The sequence below is a fragment of the Papio anubis genome, chromosome 5 (genome assembly GCF_008728515.1).
Source record: "Papio anubis isolate 15944 chromosome 5, Panubis1.0, whole genome shotgun sequence".
NCBI lineage: Eukaryota > Metazoa > Chordata > Mammalia > Primates > Cercopithecidae > Papio > Papio anubis.
Window position 1 is genome coordinate 138,900,963 of NC_044980.1, and position 11,308 is coordinate 138,912,270.

An 11,308-nucleotide genomic window follows, 5' to 3' on the forward strand; every position below is an offset into this window, starting at 1 on the left:
AAAAAAAAAAAAAAAAAAAATTAGGGTTATCAGCCAGGCGCGGTGGCTCATGCGTGTAATCCCAGCACTTTGGGAGGCCGAGGCGGGTGGATTGCTTGAGGTCAGGAGTTCAAGACCAGTCTGGCCAACAGAGCAAAACCCGTCTCTACTAAAATACAAAAATTAGCTGGGTGTGGTGGCAGGTACCTGTAATCTCAGCAACTCGGGAGGCTGAGGCAGGAGAATCACTTGAACCAGGGAGGCGGAGGCTGCAGTGAGCGGAGCTCATGCCACTACACTCCAGCTTGGGTGACACAGCAAGACTCCATCAGAAAAAAAAAATTGGGATTATCATGACCTGTCTACCTCAAACCTCAAAGAAATGGTTGAACAACTACTGAAATATGTAAAAGGCTTTCATATGCTTTTTAAAAATTATATACTACAATGTAACATTATCATCAAATGTTTCTATTTAGTTAAAATACATGAATATCAAAGATACTGATAGAGAACTTCTCTCCAAAATTGTTAAAGAACTGTTCGTATGAAATTAAAATAAAACAGGCCGGACACGGTGGCTCATGCCTGTGATTCCAGCACTTTGGCAGGCCAAGGCGAGAGGATCACCAGAGGTCAGGAGTTAGAGACGAGCCTCTCCAACATGGTGAAACTCCATCTCTACTAAAAACACAAAAATTAGCTAGGCAAGGTAGCACGCACCTCTAATTCCAGCTACTTGGGAGGCTGAGGCAGGAGAATCGCTTGAACCCAGGAGGTGGAAGTTGCAGTGAGCCAAGATCACGCCATTGCACTCCAGCCTGGGTAACAAGAGCAAAACTCCGTCCCAAAAAAAAAAATTGGACTCTTTTCAAGTTTCCATAAAACAGTGATTGCATAAGGTATTTTCTTTCCTAAGAAATAATAAGCCTGCACATCTGTTCATCCCTTTCCATTCCTGCTACTAACCACCTTCATTTAGACTATCAACTCCACTGCCCCCTCTCACTCCAAAACCTCTTCTTAATAAGTAACTTGGCTGGATGTAGTGCCTCATGTCTATAATACCAACACTTTGGAAGGTTGAGGAGGGAGGATTATTTGAGGAGTTTTGAGACCAGCCTAGGCAATATAGCAAGACCTCCTCTTTTTTTTTTTTTTTTTTTTTTTTTTTCGCAAGACCTCCTCTTTACAAGAAAAACAATTTTTTTGGCCGGGCACGGTGGCTCATGCCTGTAATCCCAGCACTTTGAGAGGCTGAGGTGGGTGGATCACCTGAGGCTACGAGTTCGAGACCAGCCTGGCCAACATGGCAAAACCATATCTCTACTAAAAATACAAAAATTAGCCAGATGTGGCGGCACGCACCTATAATCTCAGCTACTCGGGAGGCATAGACAGGAGAATTACTTGACCCCAAGAGGCAGTGGCTGCAGTGAGCCAAGATGGAGCCACTGCACTCCAGCCTAGGCAACAGAGCGAGAGCAATCTCAGCTCACTGAAACCTCCATCTCTGGGGTTCAAGCAATTCTCCTGCCTCAGCCTCCCAAACAGCTGGGATTATAGGCGCACGCCACCACACTCAGTTAATTTTTGTATTTTTGGTAGAGACGAGGTTTCACCATGTTGGCCAGGCTGGTCTCAAACTCCTGATCTCCGGTGGTCCACCCATCTCAGCCTCCCAAACTGCTGTCATTACTGGCATGAGCCACCCCACCCAGTCTGTAAAATATAATTTCTAATATTTTTACAGGGGAAACGATCCACCCACAAAGGCAAAAGTACGTAGGGCCTCAGAAAGCCTAGTTGTATCTCCTACCCGACAGTCATGGGCAATATGAAATTTCACTGTATTTATGTGTGTGTGTCTGTGAGAGAGAGAGAGGGTCTCCCTCTGCCACCCAGGCTGGAGCATGATGGTACAAGCACAGCTCACTGCAGCCTTGACCTACCGGGCTCAATCTTCCCACCTCAGCCTCCTGAATAGCTGGAACTACAGGCATATGCATCACCACACCCAGCTAGTTTTTGTATTTTTTTTGTAGATACAGGGTTTCACCATGTTGCCTGGGCTGGTCTTGAACTCCTAGGCTCAAGTAATCCACCAGCCTTGGCTTCCCAAAGTGCTGAGATTACAGGCTTGAACCATCGCACTAGGCCAACTTCCACTTTATTACTAAACTCCTCCTTAACCAACTTGAGTTGACTTCCGTTAAATATAACCAAATGATTTTAAGACATTTATGCAGTTGGGCTGTAAATTCCCAACAGGCAGGAACTTTTAAATCTTTTATAGTCACCTTAGCACCAAGTACAATGCCACAGATACAGAAGTTATGTAACAAGTATCGGCTGGGCACGGTGGCTCACACCTGTAATCCCAGCACTTTGGGAGGCCAAGGCGGGTGGATCATGAGGCCAGGAGATCGAGACCATCCTGGCTAACACGGTGAAACCCTGTCTCTACTAAAAATGCAAAAAATTAGCGGGGAGTGGTTGTGGGCGCCTGTAGTCCCAGCTACCCGGGAGGCTGAGGCAGGAGAATGGCATGAACCCAGGAGGCGGAGCTTGCAGTGAGCTGAGATCACGCCACTGCACTCCAGCCTGGGCGACAGAGCGAGACTCTGTCTCAAAAAAAAAAAATACCTTTTTACCTAAAAACTACCATGGGCAGGGCATGAGAACACTGAGGCCAGAGGATCACTTGAACCCAGGAGGTCAAGGCTGGCTGCAGTGAGCTATGATTGTACTATGCACTACAGCCTGATTGATAAGAGTGAGTCCCTGTCTCAAAAAACAAAAAATATGGCCAGGTGCGGTGGCTCACACCTGTAATCCCAGCACTCTGAGAGGCCGAGGTGGGCAGATCACTTGAGGTCAGGCATTCAAGACCAGTCTGGCCAACATGGTGAAACCCCATCTATACCAAAAAATACAAAAATTAGCTGGCATAGTGGCACACACCTGTAGTCCCAGCTATTCAGGAAGCTGAAGTGGGAGAATCACTTGAACCTGGGAGGCAGAGGCTGTAGTGAACCGAGATCACACCATTGCACTCCAGCCTGGGCAAGAGTGAGACTCCATTTCAAAAAAACAATAACAATACAAATAAAAATTAAAAATATGACCATTGTAAAGAAGAATATGAAAGCAAGTATTTTACAAATTACTTAGAACTATGAGTTTCTTTTCATTGTACTGAGTACGGCAAATGCAAGAAAGCTCTTATTCGACTTTTCTGTTTCTCAGAAAAACTTGTTTCTCAAAACCTCAAAGATCAAGTGTGATAAAATCCGATATTGGCCCAAACACCAACTTGTTGTATAACTTTAAGCAAGTCATTTGATCAATCTGAGACTCAACTTCCTCACTGGTAACAAAAGGTTATTTAACTAAATCAGAGTTCCCAAACTTTGGCACTACTTACACTTTGGGCCAAATAATTCTTTATTTTCAGAGGTTGTCCTGTGCACTGCAGGATGTTTAGAAACATCCCTGGCTTCTACCCAGGATCCTTGCTTTTCACTTACACTGTTGCCTCTGTCTGGAAATCTCTTTCTTCCTATAGTCGCATGGGTTGCTCTCTTATCTCGTTTTTGCCACCTTTTTAGCAAAGCCTTCCTTGTTCATCCTTTTAAAAATTGCAACAGGCCAGGCGCGATGGCTCACACCCGTAATCCCACCACTTTGGGAAGCCGAGGCGGGTGGATCACGAGGTCAGGAGATCGAGCCCATCCTGGCCAACATGGTGAAAAGAAGAGGGACACCCTGTGAATTAAGCATGGTGCCCCTGGCTATCCCTGAGGAAATCTATGTGGCCACAGCCTCCTTTCTTCTTAAAGGGGTATCCTGTGAAACCCCATCTCTATTAAAATACAAAAAAATTAGCTGGGCGTAGTGGCGTGCGTCTGTAGTCCCAGCTACTCGGGAAGTTGAGGCAGGAGTACCGCTTGAACCTGGGCGGAAGTTGCAGTGAGCCGAGATCGCACCACTGCACTCCAGCCTGGCAACAGAGCAAGACTCCGTCTCAAGACAAAAAAAAAAAAACGGGCGGGATGGCTCGTCTGTAGTCCCAGCACTTGCGGAGGCTGAGGCAGAAGGATCGCTTGAGCCCAGAAGTTCGAAACCCCGTCCCTACTAAAAATACAAAAAATTAGCCGGGTGTAATGGAGCACGCCTGTAGTACCAGCTGTGGGGAAGTTGAGGTATGAGGATCGCTTGAGCCCTAAGGTCCAGGCTGCAGTGAGCCATGATCACGCCACTGGGCCACAGAGTGAGAATATCTCTCAAATTTAAAAAAATTAAAAAAAAAAAAAAAAACTGCAACTGTACTACCCCCACTGTACACTCCCTAGCACCCCTTCCTGCTCTATTTTTTCTCCATAGCATTTATCAGCACCTGACACAATATTACCCACACACAAAGACACTATGAAAAGAGAGATTTTTGTCCATTTTACGGAGAGGCGCTCAATTTTTTTTTTGCTGGAAGTAGGAATCAACTTACATACTCCTCTCTCCACCTCGGTTTTATTTATTTATTTATTTATTTATTTATTTAATTTTTAAGACGGAGTGTCACTCTGTCGCCCAGGCTGGAGTGCAGTGGCGCGATCTCGGCTCACAGCAGCCTCCGTCTCCCGGGTTCAAGCAATTATCCTGCCTCAACCTCCCGAAAAGCTGGGTTAACAGGCGCGCACCACTATGCCCGGCTAATTTTTGTATTTTTGGTAGAGACGGGGTCTCACCATGTTGGCCAGGATGGTCTCGAACTCCTGACCTCAAATGATCCACCTGTCTCGGCCTCCCAAAGTGCTGGGATTACAGCAGTGAGCCACCGTGTCCGGCTCTCCACCTTGATTTTAGAAACGCCAGAGAAATAACAAATATGATATCCAAGTACTAAGTAAAGTTAACAGACATCAGTTCCTGGTTCATGAGCTAGCAAGAAACAGCAAAGCCTCTACGACAGGCACGCCTTAAGCGTGGCTCTCTTTTAGAAAAGGACTTTCCCTTCAGGACAGCACATGGACAGCCCCTAGAAACTGGTCAGTCCGGCTCCAGGGCCCCTGTGGACTCTTCCCGCTCAAACTCACCGCCATTGCACCACCCAGTCGACTGTACAAATCCACGACAATGACCCTGGCGATCTCCACAAAGCAGTGGTTACAACCTTTCCCCTCCCTCTCGAGGATGCCAGGCCTCCCACGAAACTAAAGCACACGCTTCACACCTGCTGAGGCAATCATCCGGCTCCTTACCAACTACGGCCAAGGCATCTCACAGCCCGCCGGGAAGTGTAGTTCCCAGACCACTCGAGCAGAGGCCCAGCAGGCGCTTACTGACTACAATTCCCAGAGAAAAACGGGTTATCGGAAGTCTGCCCGATAGGCCCACTCAGAGAGGAACCGGCAGTGACGTCACTGGCATGTGGAACTACAAAGTCCATGATGCAGTGTGGGATCTCAGAACATCGCGAGTGTGCCCTGGTTAGGTTGGAGTGCCTTGGCCATCAACTTTTTCACCCGGTAGAGCTGGTTGCCTCTCGGGATGCCAGGAAACGCAGTTAATTACTATTCGGTGACTGAGGTGCTACTTATGGCTTGCCACTATGCACAGATATTTATTACTGTCAGTGGCATTCAACAGCCCAGCATTTAGACATTGTATAACCGCGTATTAACAATCTCCTTTTTGTTATTGTTGTTGTTTTTGAGACGCAATATCGCTCTGTCGCCCAGGCTGGAGTGCCGCGGCGCGATCTCGGCTCACTGCAACTTCCGCCTCCTGGGTTCAAGCGATTCTCCTGCCCTAGCCTCCTTAGTAGCTGGGTCTACAGGCGCGCGCCACCGCGCCCAGCTAATTTTTGTATTTTCAGTAGAAGCGGGGTTTCACCATGTTGGCCAGGATGGTCTCGATCTCTTGACCTCGTGATGCGCCCGCCTCGGCCTCCCAAAGTGTTGGGATTACAGGCGTGAGCCACCGTGCACGGCCAACAATCTCCATTTTTAAGCGAGAGACTGAAAGCCTACCTGGTCCCATTGCCTGGCTGAGACTGTTTAGACTGCTACCAAACAGGGCCAGGCGCGGTGGCCATAATACCATTATTTTGGGAGGCCAAGGTGGGTGGATGACCTGAGGTCAGGAGTTTGAGACCAGCCTGGCCAACGTGGTGAAACCCCGTCTCTACTAAAAATAGAAAAATTAGCTGGGTATGGTGGCGTGCACCTGTAGTCCCAGCTACTCGGGAGGCTGAGGCAGGAGAATTGCTTGAACCCAGGAGGTGGAGGGTGCCCTGAGTCGAGATGGCACCACTGCACTCCATCCTGCGCGACAGAGTGAGACTCCGTCTCAAGAAAAAAGAAAAGATTGGCCCGACGCCGTGGCTCACACCTGTAATCCCAGCACTTTGAGAGCGAAGAGGGGATAGATCATGAGGTCAGGCGTTCACCTGGCCAAGACGGTGAAACCCCGTCTCTACTAAAAATACAAAAAATTATCCGGGCGTGGTGGCGGCGGGCGCCTGTAGTCCCAGCTACTCGGAAGGCTGAGGCAGGAGAATGGCGAGAACCCGGGAGGAGGAGCTTGCAGTGAGCTGAGATCGCGCCACTGCACTCCAGCTTGGCGACAGAGTGAGATTCAGTCTAAAAAACAACAAAAAAGAAAAAGACATGCACAGCTGGGCACAGTGGGCTACGCCTGTAATCCCAGCACTTTGAGAGTCCGAGGCAGGTGGGTCACCTGAAGTCAGGAGTTTGAGACCAGCCTGACCAATATGGTGAAACCATGTCTCTGCTAAAAGTGCAAAAATTAGCCGGGCGTGGTGGAACGTGCCTGTAGTCCTAGCTATAGTCCTGAGACAGAAGAATCGCTTGAACCCAGGAGGCGGAGGTTGCAGTGCACTGAGATCGCAACACTGCACTCCAGTCTGGGCGACAGAGTGAGACTCAAAAAAAAAAAAAGAAAAAGACAGGCACTGCCACACCCTTCAGAGAGCTTCGAGTCTAGTGGAAGGGACAGACATTAAACCAGTGAGAGCAATGGGAGGCCATCAAAGGATTTTAAGCAAGGAAGGGACATGGTCCTATTTGTATTTTTTTTTTTTTTTTTTTGAGACGGAGTCTCATTCTTGTCCCCCAAGCTGTAGTGCAGTGGTGCGATCTCAGCTCACTGCAACCTCCACCTCCCGAGTTCAAGCAGTTCTCCTGCCTCAGCCTCCTGAGTAGGTAGGATTACAGGTGCTTGCTACCACGCCTGGCTAATTTTTGTCTTTTTAGTAGAGATGGGTTTTCGCCATGTTGGCCAGGCTGGTCTCGAACTCCTGACCTCAAATGATGCACCAACCTCGGCCTCCCAAAGTGCTGGGATTATAGGCATGAGCCACCGTGCCTGGCCCCTATTTGTATTTTATAAAAATCAATCATTCTGAGGAAGAATGGAAAAGAGCAAAAGTGGAAACAGAAGGGTATTGCAATTGTCCTGGTGAAATGTGATGGGGTCTTGGACTATGGTGGTGACAGTAAAGATAGAGAAAGGTAGACAGATTCAAGAGATACTTAGAAAATAAATGTGTTACAGCTTAGTAACATGGCTTCTTAATTGGGAATTGTCAATTATTTGCTAGCCTATGTAAAATGCCCTCTAGGTAAATGAAGTTAGAAAAGTGTCATAGTGGATAAGAGCTTAGGCTGTGATTCAGACAGAGATCATCATTTACTAGCCAGGTGACCTCAGGCAATTCAGCTAACCACTCTGTGAAATAGGGATAATAATAATGTGTAACTCATAGGATTGCTATGAGGATTAAAGAAATAATATGTGTATAAACTCTGTTTATGTATATGTGTATGTCTGGCATATAGTAAGCATTTTAAAATGTCAGCTATTTTTAATATTTGTCTATAAACATTAGTCTGATTAAAATGGAAAAAGCTTACCTGTTCCCCATAATAATGTCTTCCCTGGCTTAACTGAGCTAGTTACCACAATGTAATTGCGTGTTATACCTTTTACAATTTTCAAACCATATCGCATTCATTCTTCAAAACCTCACAACAAAACTCAATTCCTCCCTGATTTATTTAATTTTTTTTTTTTCCAAGATGGGGTCTCGCTCTATATGACCCAGGCTGGAGTGCAGTGGCACAATCTTGGCTCACTGCAGCCTCCGCCTCCTGGGTTTAAGCAATTCTCCCACCTCAGCCTCCTGAGTAGCTGGGATTACAGGGGCGTGCCATTATGCCCAGCTAATTTTTGCATTTTTAGTAGAGACAGGGTTTCACCATGTTGGTCAGGCTGGTCTTGAACTGCTAACTGTGATCCACCTGCCTTGGCCTCCCAAAGTGCTGGGATTATAGGCATGAGCCACCATGCCCAGCCTTCCGATTTTTTTATTTTATTTTATTGATACGGAGTTTTGTTCTTGTTGCCCAGGCTGGAGTGCAATTGCACGATCTTGGCTCACTGCAACCTCCGCCTCCCAGATTCAAGGGATTCTCCTGCCTCAGCCTCCTGAGTAACTGGAATTATAGGCATGTGCCACCACACCCAGCTAATTCTGTATTTTCAGTAGAGACAGGGTTTCTCCAGGTTGGTCAGGCTGGTCTTGAACTCCCGACCTCAGGTGATCCACCTGCCTCGGTCTGGGATTACAGGCATGAGCCACTGTCCTGGGGCCCCCATTTTTTTAAAACCCAACCCACTGGTCACTCTGCTCAATTTGGTAATTTGTCAGCATTTCTAAATTTAGATCCATAAGGCTATAATTAGTTTTAGCTTGTCTCTGAGTCCTTTTGTATTTGTTTTTCGTGCATATTTACCTAGCTTCCCTACCTTCAGATGACAAGGTTCTCTGAGGAAAAAATTGTGGGAACTTCTTTATATGCTTCTGCTCCTAAGAGGTGTATGGCATTCAATGAGTAGCGTTATTTCCCTATCCTTTTAGGGACTTTTTGTTTTTCAATTTTTTTTCTTCTACATCTGTGTTCTGCCTTTACCTGTATGCTTCCTGGATGGCAAACAGATTTCTATTTTAATTGACACAAGCGAAGAGTAGAAGAATAAAGAGAAGAGGGTCGATTTTTTTTTTAGACGGAGTCTCGCTCTGTCGCCCAGACTGGAGTGCAGTGGCCTGATCTCGGCTCACAACAAGCTCCGCCTCCCGGGTTCACGCCATTCTCCTGCCTCAGCCTCCCGAGTAGCTGGGACTACAGGCGCCCGCCACCACGCCCGGCTAATTTTTTGTATTTTCAGTAGAGACGGGGTTTCACTGTGTTAGCCAAGATGGTCTCGATCTCCCGACCTCGTGATCCGCCCTCCCCGGCCTCCCAAAATGCTGGGATTACAGGCGTGAGCCACCGCGCCCGGCCCGAAGGTAGCATTTTTTAGGACTTACGGGTTTAGCTGATGATGGGGTCGCTCTGCATAAAACTTTAGACAAAACTAATGGATCAGCAGAGGAAGGCAGGGTCAGGGTGCCGTGGTGGTTGCATTCACGGGCTTTGGAGTCAGATGACTGGGTTTGCATTGATGCTGTGTTCCAGGCTAGCTCTATGGCTTTAGGCGAGTTCCTTCAAACCTTGGACCTCTGGATTATCATGGGAATCAGGAGATAACGATAATACCTACTTCTTAGGCTTGCTATGAGAATAAAAGGAGCTAAGCCAAGGTGATTAGCCCAGTGCCTAGAATGTGGTAAGTGCTCAGGAAATATTAAGCTGGAAGGAAGGAAGGAAGGAAGGAAGGAAGGAAGGAAGGAAGGAAGGAAGGAAGGAAGGAAGGAAGGAAGGAAGGAAGGAAGGAAGGAAGGAAGGAAGGAAGGAAGGAAGGAGGGAAGGGAGGGAGGGAGGGAGGGAGAGAGGGAGGGAAGAAAGGAAGGAGGGAGGGAGGGAGGAAGAGAGGGAGGGAAGAAGGGAAAGGTTAAAACTACGGGAAGCCAGTTTGGTCAGTTAATGAAAATTCTAAATCTAATTAACATGAGCTAGGAACAAGAACAAGTAACCATGATAATTAGGTAAACTGCCTTTTTATTTAGATAAATGTAACCAAATTAAAGAAGTTGTACTTCTCAGTTGCCAAATTTTTGAGAAATCCCTGTTTTCTAGATTTCTTCTAAAGTGATATATTTGTAACTCCCAGAAATTAAAAATCACTAACTCATGCTATACTACTCCAGCCTTAGGACCCACAAGATTCAGCCTGCCATCTCATCAACATTCCACAGAGGATGGAAGGCTGTGTCATGGGTTCATATGTGAAACGTGACACCTGAGTCATCAAAACACAGCTTGTGGTTTCTAAATAGCCAACCTACCCACCACTACTGTTAATGTTTCCACCATTAGCATCACCATTATGGAGCAGTCCAAAGGCTCTACAAGAAATAGAAGGAAGAAAGGAAAGAAGGGAAGGAGAAAAGGAAAGAGGGAGACAGGAAGGAAAAGGGGAAAAGAAGGAAGAAAAGAAGGGAGAAAAAGAAACAGGTAGGACGGGTTTAGTGGCTCACACCTGTAATCCCAGCACTTTGGGAGGCTGAGGCGGGTGGATCACCTGAGGTCAGGAGTTCGAGACATGCCTGGCCAACATGGTGAAACCCTGTCTCTACTAAAAATACAAAAATTAGCCAAGCATGGGAGCACATACCTGTAATCTCAGCTACTTGGGAGGCTGAGGCAGGAGAATCACTTGAACCTGAAAGGCAGAGGTTGCAGTGAGCCGAGATCACACCATTGCACTCCAGCCTGGGCAACGATAGTGAAATTCTGTCTAAAAAAAAAAAAAAAAGACAGCCAATCATACATTATCAAGATTCCAATGTCATTGAGGTTTTTTAGAATTTATTTTTGTGTGTTTACAAGGTTTAAGATGCCTGTCTGTATTGTATCAATGAGATTAGACTGGTCTAAACTATATGAACTGGAGAAGCAACCATGGTCATACCCTTTTATTCCCTAATAATTGGTCGGATCCCTAATATCTTATTAGCCAGAAGTCTAGTATCTTCCTCTAGATCCTATTCCATATAGAGTCTGAGACTGTGAATTCTGGAGTGGGATTGCCTGACTTTGAATCATGAATCCCACCCCCATCCATAACTTGTTGTGTGACCTTGACCTGTCTGCACCTGTAGCATGGTGATAATCATGGTACTTATCTAGTAATCATCTCTAATAAATAGAGGATTATGTTAGATTATCTATTAAATATTTATTAACCATCTTTTTTTTTTCTTTTTTTGAGACAGGGTCTCACTCTGTCACCTAGGATGGTGTGCAGTGGGATGATCATGACTTACTGCAGTCCTGACCTCCCAGCCTCAAGCAGTTCTCCC

At 46.5% G+C, this 11,308-nt stretch overlaps 1 protein-coding gene across 4 annotated transcripts in view; it reads right to left on the bottom strand.

Annotated features, from left to right (window-relative positions):
• The window catches only part of LARS1 (leucyl-tRNA synthetase 1), a 69,060-nt gene extending 63,697 nt beyond the window's left edge, over window positions 1–5,363 (bottom strand). For 3 of the 4 annotated variants that reach the window (XM_021939833.2, XM_003900299.5, XM_017960013.3), the window contains exon 1: window positions 5,076–5,363. In XM_021939833.2, coding sequence (XP_021795525.1) covers window positions 5,076–5,081 — 6 coding nt within the window. In that variant the 5' untranslated portion in view covers window positions 5,082–5,363. The remainder of the gene's footprint in view (window positions 1–5,075) is intronic. The other variant, XM_009209326.4, reaches the window with a different exon arrangement.
• Window positions 5,364–11,308: the final 5,945 nt, after the last annotated feature.